General features: G+C 36.7%; 1 protein-coding gene across 3 annotated transcripts in view; it reads left to right on the top strand.

Annotated features, from left to right (window-relative positions):
- CFTR (CF transmembrane conductance regulator) overlaps window positions 1-21,413 on the top strand; it is a 192,406-nt gene that overhangs the window by 14,273 nt on the left and 156,720 nt on the right. For all 3 annotated transcript variants that reach the window (XM_061165291.1, XM_061165292.1, XM_061165293.1), the window contains exons 2-3: window positions 11,694-11,804; window positions 16,647-16,755. In XM_061165291.1, coding sequence (XP_061021274.1) covers window positions 11,694-11,804; window positions 16,647-16,755 — 220 coding nt within the window. The remainder of the gene's footprint in view (window positions 1-11,693; window positions 11,805-16,646; window positions 16,756-21,413) is intronic.

Below are 21,413 nucleotides of genomic sequence, written 5' to 3'. Positions count from 1 at the left end.
GCAGAGTATGTCAAGTGATATGATATGGGAACTGTCAAGAAGGGTCAGAATAAAAGGGACTGATTGCTCTTGAGTAGACTGAAGAATGACTTTCCATTTATGAAGTCTTGGTACATCTCCACTGAGATTAAATAGAATGAAAACCAGACCAGACATTAGAATGTGAGTGTTAAAAATGAAAACATTTTTTGAGCAGAATTCAATAAGTTTGGCTGAAAGTTTTAAGATCGTTGGCTTTAAGTAATGATCCAGAAAGGATTATTATTAAAAGAATGGCCTGTGGAAAACTATCAACACCCTCATGTTTGCATTGCTTTTATCATTGAATTGAAACATATTTTCACTTTTTTTTCATTTTTAATACATTTGACCAGGAGTAATGACTGGGCACGGAGAAGGCAATGGCACCTCACTCCAGTACTCTTGCCTGGAAAATCCCATGGATGGAGGAGCCTGGTAGGCTGCCGTCCATGGGGTTGCGAAGAGTCAGACCCCATGAGCGACTTCACTTTCCCTTTTCACTTGCATGCATTGGAGAAGGAAATGGCAACCCACTCCAGTGTTCTTGCCTGGAGAATCCCAGGGACGGGGGAGCCTGGTGGGCTGCCGTCTGTGGGGTCGCACGAAGTCGGACACGACTGAAGCGACTTAGCAGCAGCAATGACTGGGCAACACTCATTTGCAGTAATATCAGTGTCCTAACATGGGCTATAAATATCAGGTTTGAGTAATTAATTAGTTAACACATTAATTCATTCAGCTTTTGTACTCACTGCCTTAGGCGCTGGACAAGACAATGAAGATGTAAAGCTATATATGACATGTACATTAATGTGGTAACATAAATTTAACAATTAAAAAATAATTTGAGTGACAGTTATGTGCTATACTTCGTAGTAGGTACAGGGTATATAGCATAAAAAAAAAATATCTCTAAGGTGTTTGCCCTTGGGGAGCTTACAGTCTAGTGAGTTTGGAGACATGATAGATTGGCAGACAAGCACATAGACAGTAACAGCTCAGGTGGAGGAAGTGTGGGAGTGAATGCAGCACATGGGAGGAAAATTAAATGAATTATATATGTGAGCCACTCCCACACATAATTCATATGAAATTATTTCAATATATTTGAGATTTTTGGGAAATAGAGGTCAGGTTTTATTTTGAGATAGCTGTTAATTTTTCTTCCGTGTCACCTGTTGTTTGGTTGGTGTTGGAATAAAAACAAAAAAATACTGTATCAAATTATGGAAATAGGAGAATCCTTTAAAAAATTAACAGCCACCTTATTATCAATGGTTTCATCCACTGGGAGCTCCTGCAGAGTTCAAAAAGAAGAGAATTTGACTTGCTGTTTATTTTAAAGTTCGTTTTCCTAAAGTGTGTCTGCAAGCAAAAGATTATGACACTTTGAAGTCACAATAATTCTTAAATGCCTATAAAATGATTTTTACTAAACTATCAACATTTGTGTTATCATTTTTATTTTTAAGGACCTGTTTGCAAAGGTGACTGTTTTGAACTGTTAAATTGTTTATTAGTTTCAGTTGCTAATTCAGTCATCCATTATCCTATTTTTTGCTATTGGGGGGAAAAAGTAACAGGATATTTTGTGGGTCTTTATTTGCTTAGATATTGCCTAAATGAAAGATAAATTAAGTGAAGGGTGTTTAAAGTAAGGCTCTTGCAGTAAAGTCTTATTTCCATGATAAACTTTGAACTAGTGGCTGTCTCTGTTCTCAGCTTTTGTCTGGCTTCTGTTTTTCTGAGGTCCACAGTTGGGATGAGTGAGGGTTCAGCCACAACTGTTCTCTCCTTACACCTCTTAGGAATTTTACTGTCAGTGCTCCTCTCCTCTAAGTAATATCAAGGCTCTAAGCAAATGAAAAATATCATTAGCGTTGCTCCACAATCTCAGGAACAAGATCTGAAAGGTAAATCCTGAGTCATACAATGTATCTACAACACTCCCCACCTAGCCAAAGCAGGGAGAAATGAAGATGCTAAATTTATCTTTCAATGTGTAATTTGTCATTTGTTTTTTAGAGGGTGAAATAATAACAATGGAAGATAATTAAGGGTTAAAATGCCACCAACGACCAAATTTCATACATAGTTTGAAAACGGGAAATCATCTGCAGCTGGGATGTCTGTATACAATGCCATATAGCTCTTTGAATCCTTCTTAAAAGTAACAGTAGGATAACAGTATAGCAAAGCATACAGCATAAACAAATTAGAGTGAAGAGAAGGTTAAGATAAATGAGAAAAATTCTAGAATTTGACCAAGCATATATCTGGCTAGGGAATTCCAAGTGGAACCAGAGAGACCAGCTTCATCATGATTAAATTAAAAACCATCAGCTTTGTCTTCCTAATATATCGTGTTTGAATGTTACCCTTGGAGGAGTACTTCTTAATCATCTTCATCTTAAAACATTTCTGAAGTTGCCACCAACCTCCATTTCGCTGTTCCATCTATTAAGCAAAATAAAGAAGTAAACATCCTCAGACTATGTTGGGTGGAATTATAGTGCATTTAAAAATTTTTTGGGGAAAAAAAACTGCTTTGAGGCATAACTGGCAAGCAGATATCACAGAGGATTTAATAAGTGGTGATTTTTTTTTTTTACACATGGTAAGGGATCATTAAGTAATTTGGAGGTTGAAGGTCGTGAGTCTAGCACGTGGTTTGCCTATAGCGGCTCATACCAAACAGATCCCTGACTTCACATCCCAGAGCCTCTCAGAGGATTTCTGTCTCCAAAAGAGGAAAGTTATCTCCATATTGTGAGAAAGACTTTAGCAGAGAAGTATCAAGTAGCCTTGACTCCAGATGTTGAATTAATTCTAGAATGACAAGCCTGCCTCTGAAAGATGTGGGTTTTACTTGCTGAAGGATGGAGAAGCCTGTTAGAGAGTGTTTACTTTGGGTCCTAGTGATGGTATCTGAACAAATTAGGTAAACAAAGAAGTTCAGTAAGGGATTCAGAGTTCTAGAAAAAAGGAGGGAATATAAAATAAGTTGGATAATTATTAATATAAAGCAAATACCAGTTAAATCAATATATTATGTTCAGTCGCTAAGGCATGTCTGATTCTTTGCCACCCCGTGGACTGCAGCATGGCAGGCTTCCCTGTCCTTCACTATCTCCCAGAGTCTGCTCAAATTCATGTCCATTGAGTCGGTGATGCCATTCAATCATCTCGTCTTCTTTTGCCCCCTTCTCCTGCCCTCAATCTTTCCCAGCATCAAGGTCTTTTCCAGTGAGTTGGCTCTTTGCATCAGGTGGCCAAAGTATTGGAGCTTCAGCTTCAGCATTAGTCCTTCCAGTGAATTCAGGGTTGATTTCCTTTAGGATTGACTGGTTTGATCTCCTTGCTGTCCAAGGAACTCTCATGAGTCTTCTCTAGCACCACAATTCGAAAGCATCAGTTCTTCAGCGCTCAGCCTTCTTTATGGTCTGACTCTCACATCTGTACATGACTACTAGAGAAAACATAGCTTTGACTATACAGACCTTTATCAGTAAATAGATGTCTCTGCTTTTTAATACTGTTTAGATTTGTCATAGATTTTCTTCTCAAGAGTAAACATCTTTTTATTTTGTGGCTGCAGTCACCATCTGCAGTGATTTTGGTAGCTCAAGAAAATAAAGTGTGTCACTGCTTCCACTTTTTCCCCATCTATTTGCCATAGAGTGATGGGACCAGATGCCATGATCTTTGTTTTTTGAATGTTGAATTTTATGTGAAGTGTATTTTGTTCCTACCTTAGAAAATGATGTAGAACTCATTTTTCTTCTTTCCCATTTAGTTACCACTGGGCATGCTTGAAATTGTCTCTCTGCTCTGTTTGCTAGTATGGAATTGTCTAAAACAACAGTAATAGTGGTGAAGTTCTGATAGTTGCACAAGTTTCTCTGTAATTTTTACAAATGCCAGCTAGCAATCCAGTGGCATTTCTACTGTAAAATCTGAAGGCCAGTCCATTTCCCTTCTTCCTTGTTTTCTTGGTTTCAAATACATTTCTTTTTGCCGATGGAAATAAAAATTACAAATCAGAGAGCAATGTTATCACTTGTCTTTCCAGATTAGTAAAGGGCTCCTGAAAGTAAACTCGTAGGAGATGCTGCAATTTTATAGGATAGTTAATCATCCTATCTTCCTAGCCAGTTGTTGCAGCTACAATCAATTTTGGGTCTCTTATTTTTGGCTTCATGCCAAGATAGAATAAAAAACTAAAATCATGAAACAGTACTCTGAGGCTGCTTTTCTGAAGTATACAGTCTTGGCTATTTTTTTTTTGAAGCATTGCTTATCATCTCTCAGTTGCTTGAGTCCCTGAAATCCAGCACTTGTGAATGAATTAGGTGTAGCTGTTCCAAGTGGTCTCTTTGTGCCAATGCTACTCATTCCTCACTTTCTTCAGTTCTCACTTTTTCTGTGTTCACAGTACTATAGTTGCAGCAATGAATTGCTTTGCTTCTGAGACTCAGGAAATAATTTATATGTCTCCCATGTTGCATGTTGCCAATCCTTGGATCTATTCGTGAGTTTTGCATAGTCTAAATCACTTGTAGCAGCTACCCAGGCACTAATATATGAAAGGGTTTAGAATGTCAAAGTCGCCATAATAAATTTTTGCATTTTACCATTTTTAGGAGTGAAAAATCAAACATTGGGGAAAACTTTCCAAAATCCACACTGACAGTTGATTTCTTTATACCAGCTTTGTTTATCTTAATACCAGCTTTTTTGAGATATAATTCACATGCCAAAAAATTAACTCAACGTATACAAGTCAATGTTTTTTTAAGAGATGTGTAACTATCACTATAGCTAATTTTAGAATGCAGGGTATGAGGGGGCTCATTTTTCCACATCTTTGTGAGTTTTTACCATTACCTGTCTTTTAGATTATAACCATTCTGATGGTTATGAAGTAGAATCTCATTGTGGTTTTGATTTGCATTTCTTTAATGGCTAATGAAGTTGAACATCTTTTCATATGCTTTTGGGCATTCATATATCTCCTTTGGAGAAATGTCCATTCAGATCCTTTGCCCGTTTATAAATTGGGTTGTCTTTTTATGATTGAGTTATGAGTTCCTTATATATTCTATATACAGATCTCTTATTGGATATATGATCTGCAAAAATTTTCTCCCATTCTTTGGATTATTTTTTCCACTTCCTTGATGGTCTGCTTTGAGGCATAAAAGTTTTATAATTTGATGATGTCTAATCTATTGATCTTTTTCTGTTGTTGTTTATGGTTTTCATATTATACCCAAGGGTATGTTATTTTTTTCCCCCTAAAATTAGTCCTAATATGGCAAATTTGGTACAAGTGTATGCTTTGGTATCACAGTCCTCTTTTGAAATTCTAACTCTGCCCTGGATAAATGATTTAAGCTCCTTCAGCCTGTTATTCATCTGTAAAATGAGGATATACTAGGACTTAACTGTTGAATCATTGTGGGGAACAGGTGAAATAAAGAATGTGAAATACTTAGAATTTTACAGAATTATGGTAATTGTCTACTAATATTAGCTATTACTTTTGTTATAGTCCCAATAATGAACTCTAGTGCTCTGAAAATTAAAGCCATGTAGATTCTATGAAGAAGCAATATAATAATGTACAGCTATAATATTTTATGAACAACATTGAATCTGACCACCATGAAAACCAAGTAGTCATAGTTGTTATTTCCAGCAGGAGCTGCAGCTAAGAGATCTTAGTAACAGTTTTTCTAAGGTCACATGACCGGGAAATGATAGAGTTAAAACTTAAAATTTTCTTCTTAAAATCACTTAATTCAGTTTTTTCAGTAACAGATTTGTAGTAGAAACTAAGTGGAGTTTTTTAGTCTTCATGATAGTTTTACCTCAGACTGTTATAGCAGGAAAGAAATGAAAGCAATTTTATGGGAATTAAAATTGATAGTGAAAATTATATGAAAATCATGGAGTTAAGGTGTATTTGACTAGAAAGTTTATTTGCATAAATAGCCATAGCAAGTACTAATTATATATACCTTCTTCTTTAATTAAAAAGAACTTCCTTCTTATTTCCAGTTATACATACTTACTGTTAGACATTACTGAGTATAGATAAGCAAAAAGCAAGTATTTTTTTCCAGATGTCTTAATATGCTTGCATTCCTGATACATTTATATTTAGAAGCATCTTATAAAATGGGCCTATCAATTTTCTATTTAAGTTTAGGTTCATTCGGCATGAAGTTAAATTGATTTGCACTATGGCTTTAAATTCTAGGCCTCTGGAAGATATTTTAGATTGGTTTGTAGGCTTTTGTTGAGCAACAAATAATCATCTTTCCAAATCTAGAAAATTCATTGACTTCATTTATTTACTGTTAACTCATCTACAGAAAGAAAAAGAATTTCTGCAGTTCTGTTGGTAAGGTAGGAGCCTCATGAGAAATTAACTCTCAAACAAAAATAGCTCCTTTAGCAAGCAAGAAGGCAAACACTGTTTAATTACCTTGTGGAATCAGAGGACAGAGACTCACTGATTTGGCCTGTACCCCAGTGCTGCAGCTGTGAGGTACATTCTTGAAACCTACAAGTTTTACACAGGACTTTTGAGGGCTAGATACCATTACTTTCTCAAGTTTTATCTTTACTAAAATTCATTGAGGAAAAACACATCTGACACAAACAACCCTGGATCCAAGTTGGTTAAACAGTTGTGACATTTGAAGTGTTATTTACGTGAATTGAAAACAACATCATTGTAGAGATGAAATGACTTTTGGTTGGAAACCAATTCTTCCCATCATAGCCATTTATCAAAATGCTAAAGCAACTGGCAGAATGTGCTGCAGAAATTTGAGATTTATTGTCACATTCTGTTCAAATGATTCCCCTCCTTTCCTCTTCCTAAACTTCAGCATTTTCTTTAGTTAGGACTATCCAACTTATTTGAGGGGTTTCAAACCATGGTAAATATACTGGATGAGGAGAAAACCTCTGGTGTATTTAAATTTGTCCATACTAAGCAGTTTACAATAATTTCTATTAGTTCCTTAAGTATTATTTCATGCAGAAAGGAAAGTCTTCGTCGTTTGAGTTTATCAATTTGTCAGTATTTGGGAGATGTGTCATGCAACCATGGGTTTGAATTTGCTGTTATTTCACTTGGCTATATAGATCAAAAGTAATGTTACATAATGTAGAGACATGATTGTTTTATACAAACAAAATCATCTTTAACTGAAGAGATCTGATACCTGACCTTCATCTTAAATTATAGCAGATGAAAATGTCAGTTGCCTCTGGTGGATTAATAAAGCCAAATGTCAAATGGGAAGGTGATTACAAGCTTTAATTATATGGTTTTACAGGCATAGGTTTCTTGAAAAATCAAGGCTTTAATAGTGTCTATAATTGGAAAATTCTTTTCATCATAAGGAAGTACAAGTCACTCTAAATCTGTGCAAAAATCAGAAATTTTGTTCTAAGAAATGAAACTAAATACAGTTTCATTGTGTGTGTGTATTTTTTTTTAATCAAGTGATTTTTTTTCCTTAATAAAACCTGAAGCCTCTTATTAAATGTGCAATGGGTCTGAGCGCTAGACTTTTATTTTTTATTTTGGTCTAAAACTTTAGGATATAAAGAACTGTATACCTTAAGAATCTCTGCTACCCTGTAATTAATAATTAGTGAGTTTCTGTTGCAAATAGTGAAAACTTTGGAAACTGTCACAGTTTCTAAGCTCAATTTATAAATCCATTTTCAATATGCAGTTACAGGTTATGAATAAAAAAGGAGGATAAGATCAGTTAGAGGTGAGGGGGAGGGATGGTGAGAGCAAGTTTGAGGAAAATGAGGAAGAACAGGGTTTATTGCTTTTGGTTATTGCAGGTGTACCTGCCTTGCTATTATGAAACACCTGCATGCTCATTCATTTTTTAGTGGAAGATATATTGAAGTAGGTATTCTGAGTTGTCATCCTAAATTCCATCCAAGTATGTTGAACGTACTCAAGCTCATTCAAAAGGAATAGTGGCTGGAGTTTTACAGTAACTAATATTTCATTGAGTGTCTAGATATAGATAACTGGGACTTTTTTTGTTTGCTTGTTTTTATTTTTATTTCTAGGATTGGCTTGAGGTAGTCAGGGAGACCTCCATGATGGAGCAGAGATTTTGTTCAATTGTTTTTGGCTTAATCTCACGAAATAAATTCTTTCAGTTAACTGGTGATTACCAGGCAGCCTAAGGTTAACTGATTTTACGTTTCATAATTAACCTTAAATTTCTGTTTCAGGTTATGAATATAGGTTTAGTGTAGTGAATCTGTCAGAAACACTAAACTGTATTAATCATTATTAATGGTTAACTCTTAATGCTACTGAATATGTTTGATTTGATGGTACTGGGCTGTGGAGCTCTTTATAATCAAGGCTAAAGGTCATGTTATAATATATGTATTAAAATAGGCACAGATAACACAAGGAAGCTTTTTATAAATGTAGCCCTCAAATTGTGTTACTTTAAAATGAGCTAGAAACTCATTTATGGAATTGGTGATCAGGTCTTAGATATGGACCAAAAGATGTATGTTCATTAGTTTTTGAAAGAATTTGTTTTTAAACTTCCTGCAAATGTCTATGATATTTTAATATTCACAGTTAGTGAGATTCTCTTTATTTGTAAATTTAGTTTCATATTTTAACAATTTTAAACATACTGAAAATGAACGTTTTAACAATAGAGGGAGTATATTTTTCTCTTCTAAATTTTCCGTTTTTTGCTGTTGTTTAGTAGCTCAGTCTATCCAACTCTTTTGCGACCTCATGGACTACAGCCCACCAGGCTCCACTGTCCATGGGATTTTCTGGGTAAGATTAGAGGAGTGGGTTGCCATTTTCTCCTCCAAGAGATCTTCATGACCCAGAGATTGAACCTGCGAGGTCAAGTTGGCCCTTTTCTGATTGAGCTGATTGTTAAATTTTCAGGAACTTTGTGATCTGGTTGTTAAGCACCACTAGTATTAAAAATTAATTGAGTTAAACTTACAATTAAATAAATTATGTTAAATAAAGATAATAAAAACAAAAGTTATTGCTGCCTATTCATTATTATCTATGCTATTGAGGTTAGTTGATTTTATCTGAACGGTAATCATACTATTTTATGATATGCAACTGTGTATCTCTTCCCTGAATTTGGTGTTCAGTGACTTCACACTTGATGGCTTGAAACTGGTCATGGTGGGAGTATTTACAACACAGAAACTGGCTAATGCCATAAGTCCCTTTTTGTTTTTCTTAAGAAGGCATGGGTAAAGACATGCTAGCACACCATATCGTTGCCTGCAGTTTGCTAGCTTTTGATTTCCCTGCTTCTAGACCCTCCTTCCAGTACTCTGTCCAGAATAACCCATGCAGCTTACTTTTCCTAGGCAATAAAAGCTGAAGGAGTGATGTCAGAAGAATGTGGTAAAATATAGTTTTTGCCATTTAGTAACAAACAAATTTAACATCTTTGAACCTCCATTCCTTTATGCTTAAAGTAAGGCAATGTCATTTCTTTTTGTTCTGCCTACCTATCAAGACTTTTGAATTAAAATGACTGTGCTAATGTCTGTGAAAGTGCTGTACACACATATTTTTTTTTTCTTAGTGGTAAACACTTGCTTCACCTTTTCACTTATTGACTTTAGTTTACAAAGGCTTATAACTAACAGAATAGAGTTTATATCCTAAAATTGCTGCCCCAGATTTTTCATACCCTCACTGACCCCTGTATCAACAAATGTGGCTCCAGTGCTTATGTTGGTACTGGATGGCAAGCTCCCGGTGGGTGTGCCCCACTCTCTCAGACAATGCCCACTGTAGATGCTGTATGATCATGGGACTTCTTTACTGTGTTCAGACTGTCCTCAATGTTTTCATTCTTGTTCTCTTGGAAAAACTGCCAGGGGATCACAATGGGCAATAAAGATGAACCTTACTATCTCATCCTTTGTTGAGATTTGAAGGTTCTTGTTAAGATGCAAACATTGCAAGTAAAAAGGAAAAAAATCTGACATATTAAGCCATTGTCACTTGTTGATATCTTGGTCAGAAATGGTTAGGGAAACTCCTGAGCCTTTGAGCTGGGTTGTAATTCAGTTGAATTTTAAGGAAGGACAAGTTGTAGATATGCCAGGAACACAGGGAAGGGGTGAAGACCAGGGAAGTATAAACAAGAATCTGGACCTCTTGGGTGGGAGTGGTGAAGGTAGACATAAGAGCCTTTTGCAGTTTTGCCCTGAAACAATGTCAAAAATGTTTGCATTTGGCGTAGCATTTCCTCTTTTTATTCAGAATGACTTTGCTAGAATACTTTTCTGTCATGAGTTTATTTGGTCTCTCGGATACTGCTAAAACACTCTTTTGATTTTTGGTGGGTGGCGTGCCTTGATATATTACCAAATTCTCAGTGATACCAAATTTTAGAGCTCTCTGAAGAAGAGAAAGATAGCAAGAGTTAAACATATGTTGAGAATCACCAATTCCAACTTCAATTCGTTTTGTTAATAAATACATGACATTTCACATGAGAAAGGTCTCATTTGCTCAACAACTTTAATTTAGAAATCTTTTTGTACATAATTTCTTTAACAGTTCTCCTGGCCCTCCCTTCTTTCTCTTTGTTTTCCCTTTTCTTTGATTTGTTTTTAGATTTTCTTGCCTCTGTGAAGATTGTTGTTGTTTATTTGCTAGGTTGTGTCTGACTCTTTGCAACCCCATGGACTGTAGCCCATCAGGCTCCTCTGTCCTTTGGCTTCCTCAGACCAGAAGAGTGGAGTGAGTTGCCATTTCCTTCTCCAGGGAATCTTCTCCACCCAGGGATTAAAACCACATCTCCTGCATTGGCAGGCAGATTCTTTACCACTGAGCCACCTGGAAAGCCTCTCTGTGAAGATGATTTTGCCTTATTCACAATAGTTAGAAACAATGTATTTGAAAATATCTGCAGTATCCTGCCTCAATATTTACCAGGCCAGCTTCCATCATAAATTGTTATTTATTAGATATGTAGCAGGCCAAAGTGCGTAACTGTTGTGAGACGAGGAGACAAAACACAAGAAAATTATGATCCCCACCCTCCTTCAGGGGTGATGATTAAGTCAACAAATTGACACACACTACTCATTAGCCTTCCAGCTACAGTTAGTTCATTCCACAAACAGCACATTGCTGAGGATTGTGTGCTATGATATGTTGGGTGTTGTTTGAGGGTCTGTTTTATCATTCACAGATTATTTTGTAGAGGCTGGACATCAGCAAACCATAAACTTTTAATATCTGGTTATTTTAAGGAAATTTATTCCCACCTCTCTCCTTCCCTCCCCTCCTTTTATATTTTTATACTTTTAGTATAGAATGTTTAGCAGTTTGTTTTTTTTTCTCTGGGAAAGATTCCACCACCATCCCTAATCCTTTTAGAAAAAGCTATAGTCATGTCAGTTCAGAGGTGTTGATGTTTTATACAGTTGAGTTCTGTGAGATATGAATCTCTGATATTCATAGAATATGCCTTACTTTATTCTCTTATTTATGCGCTGCTCTTTTCCACATGCTAGAAAATTTGAAACTTTATCTGATTTCAAGTCTACATTGGAGATCAAGTTAACAGTTATATCTGTTTCTCCTCTCTTTATTTTAGCTGGACCAGACCAATTTTGAAGAAAGGATACAGACAGCGCTTAGAATTGTCAGACATATACCATATCTCTTCTTCTGATTCTGCTGACAATCTATCTGAAAAATTGGAAAGGTATGTTCATGAACATTGTTTATTAGTTGAAAAGAGAAATTAATATTATTAGAGACTAGAGAACGATTATTGGTGGGCCTAATTCTTAAAATGGAGTATTTTTAATAGGAACATCCTCTTTTCTTGATGAAGTCTTGATCAATTAAGAATTGACCATAGAAGGGATGAAATAAAACCATTTTCCTGAGAAAGGATTTTTTTTTTTTGAAAAATACATATTTGAATTCTGAGAAGCTATCTGTCACTTAAAGAACATTAAGTGGATTTTGTGAAGACTGGAGTAACATCTTTATGAAACAAGTGTATATTTGCCTCTAGAATCTTAAACTGTGAATACAGATGTGCGTAGTTGGAAATCTTAGGGTAAAGGCAGTTGGATGTCAAAGATATGTAGAAGTTTCATATTTTTTAGCACATATTGAATGCCAGGTATGGTATCTCCTCTCAGCCTCTCTGGAAGGAGAGTATCATTATCTTTATCTTGTAGAAGAGCAAATTGAGGCTCAGAGAGATATAATTTTCAAGCTAATAAATGGCTGAGCTCTGGTTCAAACTCAGGTCCATACTCCCACCTTCCCCAAGAACAGTGTTTCCCATTGTAAAGACGTCTTCTATTTTAAGAGTATTGGTTACAATCCTTTTGATTGCCGGTGACAGAAATCCAATCAAGTAGCTTAAGTAAATACAAAGAGGAAATTTATTGACTCATGTAATCTATGTGTGTAAAAGCCTAGAGAGAGAACCACCGTTAGGCACTCAATGGAATCAGGAACTGGTTTTATTGTCTCAGATTAGCTTCCTCCATGCAGTGGGTCCTCAGAACTCTTTGCTCATGTCTTTACAGACCACTGAGGAAACAGTCTTTTTCTCCCAAAGTGAAAAATCCCAGAAACTTTTGAGTCACATGCTTATTTCTTGGACCAACAACAATCTGTGAATGAGCTGGACAGGGTCTTGTGCCAGCAGTACAGGATCTGATATAGATGAGGGGGAAAGGGAAGAGGGAGTTGGCAAAAAAGAAAAAGAAGCAACTACTTTTTTACGGCACCAAAATAAATTAGTTGAGTAGACTTATAATTTGTTTACTTTATTTTCATTAAACTCATTGAATTTCTTTTGAAGTTTCAAGGCAAATAAGTTGTTTAGCCTTATTGTTTCTTGGTTTTATTCAAAGAATTAGGCTAGTGGAAGTAGCAGATTCACATTTCCAAGATCAAGCACCAGCTTCTATTCTTGAGCACTTAGTGTATGTAAGTGTCATTAAGGCAGGATGACTTTTGTTTTTTGTTTTTGTTTGGTTTGTTCTGTTTATGATGTGCTTAGAATAAGGGCTAGAATAGAGTCTGGTATATATGGTTGTCCCTTGGTAGACCCCTATGGATACCAAACTTTATGGATGCTCAAGTCCCTTACACCAAATGTTATTTTATTTGCATATAACCTACACATATTCACTTTAAATATTTTAAATATCTCTAGATTACTTATAATGCCTAATAAATGTGAATGTTATGTAATAGTTGCCAGCACACGAAAAATTCAAGTTTTGCTCTTTGGAGCTTTCTGAAAAATTTTTGGTGAACATTTTCCTTCCCCAGTTGGTTGAATCTGCAGATGTGGAACCTGCAGACATGAAGGGCCAATTGTAGTAGGTGCTCAGTAAATATTTGTTGAATGAATAAATGATGATTGAATGTGAAATGGCTGACGTTATGCTAAAACCCGTAATACTGCTGCAGGGATAAAATATATAAGCATAATACATTGTAGGTATATCAGCAAGTTCAAAATAATCTAGTAGATAGTGAATATCTAAGTTTTAAATGGATCCTGAACGAAAGATTAATCACAGTAGGACTAGGCTACTCAAAACCTGTTTACTCCAGATTTATTTTTATCTGTGGCTGAATAGAGGACATACACCTGAATTTGTAGTATTATCTGCTCTAACACTTTTTCCTCCTCAGTTTTCATTGTCTCCATATCAACTCCATGTTATTGTCTCCATATCAGATGTACCCACTTTGTTCCAATTCAACAGCTGTGTGCCAGCTAAGTCCATAAACTCTATTAATATTTTTGTCTTTTGGGGGTATTTCTTCTTCTCTTATTTCTTTTCTTTTCTTTTTTAGTAAAAGTTTTTATTTAGAGTTTATTCAAACATTTTGGAAGAGTGACATACACTTATGGTTCTTTGTATCTTTCAGTTCAGTTCAGCCGCTCAGTTGTGTCCAACTCTTTGCAACCCCATGAACCACAGCACACCAGGCCTCCCTGTCCATCACCAACTCCCAGAGTTTACACAAACTCATGTCCATTGAGTCAGTGATGCCATCCAACCATCTCATCTTCTGTCGTCTCCTCCTCCCGCCTTCAATCTTTCCCAGCATCAGGGTCTTTTCAAATGGGTCAGCTCTTCACATCAGGTGGCCAAAATATTGGAGTTTCAGCTTCAGCATCAGTCCTTCCAGTGAACACCCAGGACTGATTTCCTTTAGGAGGGACTGCTTGGATCTTCTTGCAGTCCAAGGGACTCTCAAGAGTCTTCTCCAACACCACAGTTCAAAAGCATCAATTCTTCGGTTCTCAGCTTTCTTTTAGTCCAACTCTCATATCCATACATGACCACTGGAAAAACCATATCCTTGATTAGACGTATCTTTGTTGACAAAGTAATGTCTCTGCTTTTTAATATGCTGTCTAGGTTGGTCATAACTTTCCTTCTAAGGAGTAAGTGTCTTTTAATTTCATGGCTGCAGTCACCATCTGCAGTGATTTTGGATCCCAAAAAAATAAAGTTAGCCACTGTTTCCACTACACTTTGGAAAGTGACCCTGCCTCATATTTCAAAAGCGGATTTGTGACAAAGGCCATCAGGCAGTTACACTGCGGTTGAAGTACATTGGTCCATCTGGCTCAGTCTGTGACCTTGGATTTGAACTCTGTGCATCCCTCCTGTGTGCAAATCACACATCCATTTCATGCTTATAACTCAGCTATGTACTTGATAAGTGTAAAATTTCTTCCCTTGTGATTTAGCTCTTGGTGTTTGGAATGCTTACTGGGTCTATTGTGGTGCTGTGGGTACCACAGCATCTACCCTCGCTGCTGATTCCTTCCTTCAGGTTCCAGTAGTACAAGTCCCATCCACTAAAAAAAATTCTCCAGCTTTGTTTTCCCCCTCAGATCGCTACCCCATTCTTTTTTTTATTAAATAAAAATTTTTTTCATTGCTAATGTTTCTCTGCTTTCCTGGTTTCTCCACTTCTTCTCCTTTCCTTTACATCCCAGCTCCCTGACTATGGTTTATGTGTTTACCATGTTATTAAAATGATGTTGACCATGGTCACCAGAGGTCTTTTAATATCAAATATAATGACATCTTCCTACCATGACTTCAGGGTTGACCACTTCTTCCCACCTTGAAACCGTTTCTTTGGTTCGTATACCACCTCTCTTCCTGGTTTTCTCATCTCATTCTTCCTTTGAAAGACGCAGAGTCCACCTCCATATTTCGCTTCTTACCCTGATGTGAATCACTGCATGACATGGAAGGGAGGCAAGTACTGTGTGTGAGTAAAGAGTGGAAAGAGTGTGAGCAGATAGATGGATGGCATAGGTTTTGGCAGGATAGATAGTAAGCTTCTCAGGAAAGCCAGTGTCCATGCACAATGCCCATGATTGCCAAATCTGCCCTCATATCTCAGATGTGTGAGCTTCCTTTGGAGTAACTTAGAACACCTCTACTAAAGGTAGATGTGGATAGTAATGAGAATTTGTTGTTCAGTTGCATCCAACTCTTTTGCAGCCCCATGGATTGTAACCCACCAGGCTTCTCTGTCCATGGGATTTCTCAGGCAAGAATACTGGAGTGAATTGCCATTTCCTTCCCCAGGGGATATTCCCAAACCAGGGATTGAACTTGAGTCTCCAACTTTGGCAGGCAGGTTCTCTACCATTAAGCTGCTAGGGAAAGCCAGTGATGAGAATAGCTGTTGATAAAATGCAGAATCTTTATATAGTTCTTTCCTGTGAAACTTCTCATCTCTGTACAGTATAAAAAGGAAGATGAAGGGTAACACTTAGGGATATATTTTATCCACTTGGAAAGAAGAAGGTTTTTACTAACAGAAAGTAATGGCAAAACCTTAAATATAATTAGGTTATGGATGTATAGTATTTAAAGAAAAAACAACATTTATTTAATACCAACCATTTTTCATACTTTTAAATTCCTGTTCTACCAGAAGATACAGAATTTGATTCTATCCCAATTTTCCAAAGACTTTTATTTGAAAGTGACATTTGAGGATATTTGTTCCATACTCCTACATTTAAAAACAAAGTCCAAATAATAAGTTTTTCTAATGTTAAATCACAGAAAAATCCACCTGACTTTTAATCTTGTTTTTGGTTTTACAGTTAAATTTTGTAAAATCCACTACAGTTCCAAAGAGATAAAGATCAAGACATGAAGTAAAAAAATAAGTATTTATTTTTCACCTTGTTCCAAGCACAGTAATGTGTATTCGTAAGACTTGTATTTTATTTATCCACCTCTCACATTCATTGATTTTTAGAATCCCAGAACCTTTCTTTAACATATATAACGTGGACTTGTCATGAAGTCAGCTCCTTGAAAATTGGTGTATGGTGGAGCATTGAATTCACCCAAATATCTGCCTGAGATAGTGTTGGAAGTTCCCCACGAGGTTTTTGTCTCTGGTCACTTGGGTTAATCTCCGTGGATGTACTTGTGTGAATAAAACTATGTTAAGGGAAATAGAGAATTCAAATATTTGCACATGCAACTTACTGGCCCCACTTTTTATTCTTTTGCAGAGAATGGGACAGAGAACTGGCTTCAAAGAAAAATCCCAAACTCATTAATGCCCTTCGGCGATGCTTTTTCTGGAGATTTATGTTCTATGGAATCATATTATATTTAGGGGTAAGGCTTTTATTTGTAAACTCACTGTGGGTAAAATAATTACATTCATTTTTAAAGTGGTAAAAGGACTAGGGTAATCTGGTACACAGGAAAAAGGACTAATCTAACTCCAAATACAAAGAAACCACTAAAACTTTAGCGGAGACAAGTAAAAAGTGCTTTGGAACTAAGAGATCCTGGAACATGGGTGGTGGATTATAATTTAAAATGGGTTCGGTAGAATAAATTTCTTAAAAAAAAAAATCCTTCTGTTATCACAAATCACATTATCATACTGGAATGTGAGATTGCTGGTGATTTTATTTTCTTGTATTCTACAGAAGAAGGTCAGGAGACAGTATCAGGAGAATTAGGTAAAATTCAGCTAATTTCATACATGAGTGTTTGTAATATTTTGAAATCATATCTGCATGCTGAATTGTTTTAAATGGCAAAAATTAAAAATATGCAGTGAGATACTCCTGCAGTATGTTTTCTCAGTCTTCTATGTCACCTTCATTGTGAAGAGATCTCCATGTGTGAGGACTCCAGGCTTTATGGTGCTCAAGGGCAGTCTATGATGTTCCCTAGCTGCTGTCAAATGTGACTAATCTATTACTTTTTACATCACCAGAGCATCCCTTTTGTATCCTTGATTGTAACCTGTAAAAGTGATGGCAAGTTGAAAACTTACTGTACAATATTTACTTTGGGAGGTTGGGTACCAACTGGATGGATTTGTGTTGTAATTATATTGGTCTTCATGCCTCCGGGAGTGAGGAGTGCAATAGTGCTCCCCAAGAACTGTCCAGCAAGTTACATTGCTTCAAGAACTTGTGCTTAGTCATACCAAATAAGTACATTTCCACATGTTTTGACAAGGATGATCGCGTGTTTTATAATGCTCTTGATGACCTTCTGGAAGACATTCTTCTGGTTTTTGAAATTATCTGTTTATCTATCTATCTCTATGGAAATGTGCAGTAGTTTGGGGGTGATGCTATTTTATTTGTAAATATGAGTAAGGTACCTAAGGAATTAATTATCTTTTAAGATATTTTTGAGGTGATTTTTCTTAATGGGAAACATCCCAAACTGTTTGGGAAACAGTTTTATCTATTTAAAAAAACATGTTGTGTTGTTTGCCTTGCTGACTACAAACTCTGCCTTTGAATCAGAGTGTTAAAAGTACAATTCTCTCTGGCCATATCATACAGTGGTCATCTTTGGATCAAAGTGAATACTTCAGACAATTGTTATGCCATAACTAAGGCCGTGGTGAAACTCATTTTTCTTCATGTTCTTCATCACATGCTGCTTCCATTGACTGACATAAACACAACTGAGTAGAAGCTGGGAGAAGGCTGAGTTATTAAGTCCTTTTTATGCTCTGCCTGACTTGTGAGATAGTTTGTTCCTCTAGATTCCACCAGGGTAGAAGTTTCATGTGAACAAAAGCACTCATCTAAACATGAGAATTTAGATGATGCATGAACATATTTATAAAATTTATATTTGGTCTGATATACACAGATCAAAATATAGTTTAATATTTATTGAGTATCTTAGCTATTCCAGGTTAAGCATTAAACCCTTTATAAATATTATTTTGTTTAATTCTCCTAGTAATGCTATGGAGCAGTGATTAGTGTCTCTAACATATGGAAAAGAAAATTGAGATGCAGGAAATTAAGTAAATTTTCCCAAGTTACGCACATGGAAAATTTGGTGATAGCCAGATCTCTTTGGTTCCAAAGCCTGTGACCCTTCCATTAGATCAGATTATAATTGCTCTGTAACTATATAATGATTGTATGTCAGTACTCAGTGGAATGGTGGCTGTAGTAATCAGTCTTGGATCTGCTGATCTACTCTGCATCTTCTCAGGAGATACAGGTTAAAAGTTTGAAGGTTGAGGATTCTTCTAGGGTCACCTCAGGGACAAATCTGAAGAAAATTCAGATTTTGGTGGCAGGACAGGGGAACCAACTGCAATTTTTCCGCTTAAAGGAATTGTGTGAAATCCACCCAAGAGCCAGAAGTGCTAAGGGTCAAAGATATAGAAAAAATTAAGTGGTAGAAGAATGAAGTGAATGTGGAGAAAGACTAGCTTATTCTTAAATGTCTCAAGCCTAAAAATATCCCAGCAAAAGGAATCTTAAGGCCTTTCTAGGTGTGTTAATTAACTGCCCAGAGGTGGGAGTGAGGAGTGACGGATGCTCCTGAGCTAAGCCGGTCCCGAAGCCCTTGATCTGGAACTGACAGCATGTTTAAAGGGCAAAGTTGATTTCCATCAGCTCAACTTCCTCTGATAACCAGCAGAATATGGGTGAGGAAAAGGACTGATGGGGAAAGCAATTGACATGTGTATGGTGGGAAGGCAGGGAGAGAATATTTATTGGCACGGCTGTGGGTTTCTTAGCCTTGTCACAGAGTAAAGGCTTCATAGCCTCACTGTGCAGTTTTAAGCAGTGAAAATGTTGAAAACTGTTAAGTCTTTAAGAGTTTATGTGGTGGTCATTAAGACAAGTGTAGCTTCTCAGGGCATCTGATCTCTCTACTCCGTTCTTTTTATCTGTTGCAGGAAGAAAAGAAGGAGAGAACATTTCACTATTCTATTAAGACCTCTCTCCTTTTAAACAACTTATACCAAATGCCTTGGTATTTATTGTATTCTTTCCGGGCATTTCTTCTTTCCTCTGTGTGTGTCCTTCTGGGTAATTTTTGTTTTATTAAATGAGCAGGGATTCTCGAACCTGTTATAACACGACTCTTGGTAAAAGATGGACATACTTTCAAGATGTCCTGTGTCTTCTTAGTCCCTCTAAACCAGGATAATTGTGGTGTAAAGAAGGTTTGATTGGTTTCAAGACTGATGGAAAAAGTACTATAAAGTTTGCTGTTTACTGTGAAAGGTTAAGAAAAGAAGGAAATGCCATCACGAAAGAGTTTGTCTGGCTGCAATAGTGATGTAGTTTAAAGTCATATTAGCTATGGCCTCTCCTCATTAACTATGTGCTTGTTTTTTTTTGTTTTCTTTTTCTTTTCTGCCTTTGACTCAGCAGCCAGATACAAAATTGCCTTTAACATTTAAGACTCTGAGCATAGAAGAGAAACTGAGTGTTGAAAAATTAACTCTGTGAGTCAATTAAGGACAGTTAGAGGGAGTCAAGGGAAGGGAGTTCTATAAGCAGATTACCTAGAGAATATGGTTATCATGATACCTTTATTATGATAAGAAATTCACAAGTGTGTGCTCAAATATATTTTTGACTCCTAGGCAGCTCTGGGCATATTTCCATCATCAAATTGAGATACACATCAGTAAAACTTGGGTCAAACTACTTTTATTATTTAAATTTCTTAAGCCCCAGAAGTTTAAGGGCATAAAGATGTTTTGGGACTTGTGCTGCTAGAGCTCTCAAGTCCTACAGTCTGTCTTACAAAAGAAGATCCTTTGTCCCTTATGTTTTGACAAAGACATTGGGTAGGTGTTTGAGTTCAGGCATACTGCTAATGAAGAGAGAGTGTTTGGGGAAGTTCTACACATGAGTAGTCTTTGGTTTGGACACTTTGACTTACTTATGTCCCTTTTCATTGTTGCTGTTGTTCAGTCACTAAGTCATGTCCGACTCTTTGCATCCCCATGGACTGCAGCACGCCAGGCTTCCCTGACTTCACCATCTCCCTGAGTTTGCTCAAACTAATGTCCATTGAGTTGGTGATGCTATCTAACCATCTCATCCTCTTCCACCCTCTTCTCCTTTTGCCTTCAATCTTCCCCAGCATCAGGGTTTTTCCACTGTGTCAGCTCTTTGCATCAGGTGGCCAAAGCACTGGAACTACAGCATCAGTCCTTCCAATGAATATTCAGGGTTGATTTCTTTTAGAATTGACTGGTTTGATCTCCTTGCAGTCCAAGGAACTCTGAAAAGTCTTCTCCAGCACCACAGTACAAAAGCATAAGTTCTTTAGTGCTAAACCTTCTTTATGATTCAACTTTCACATCTATACATTACTATATGGAAAAACCATAGCTTTGACTATACAGACCTTTATTGACAAGGTGATATCTCTGCTTTTTAATACACTGTGTAGCTTTGTCATGCCTTTCCTTCCAAGGAGCAAGTGTCTGAATTTCATGGCTATAGTCACAATCCGCAGTGATTTTGGGGCCCAAGAAACTAAAGTCTGTCACTGCTTCCACTTTTTCCCCTTCTATTTGCCATGAAGTGATGGGACCAGTTGCCATGATCTTAGGTTTTTAAATGTTGCGTTTTCAGCCAGCTTTTTCACTCTTCTCTTCCACTCTCATCACAAGGCTCTTTATTTCCTCTTCAATTTCTGCCGTTAGAGTGATATTATCTGCATATCTGAGGTTGATATTTCTCCCAAAAATCTTGACTGCAGCTTGTGATTTATCCAGCCTGGCATTTTACATGATGTACTCTGCATGTAAATTAAATAAGCAAGATGACAATATATAGCCTTGATGTACTGCTTTTCCAGTTTGAAACCAGTCCGTTGTTCCATGTCTGGTTCTAGTTGTTTCTTCTTGACCTGCATATAGGTAAGGTGGTCTAGTACTTCTGTCTCTTTAAGAATTTTCCAGAGTTTGTTGTCCTTGTAAGGCTTTTAGTTCAGTTCAGTTCAGTTGCTCAGTTGTGTCCGACTCTTTG

This window comes from Dama dama, chromosome 18 (assembly GCF_033118175.1).
Source record: "Dama dama isolate Ldn47 chromosome 18, ASM3311817v1, whole genome shotgun sequence".
Classification (NCBI taxonomy): domain Eukaryota; kingdom Metazoa; phylum Chordata; class Mammalia; order Artiodactyla; family Cervidae; genus Dama; species Dama dama.
The sequence above is the reverse complement of the archived record's forward strand: the minus strand, read 5'-3'. Positions and strand labels throughout refer to the sequence as shown.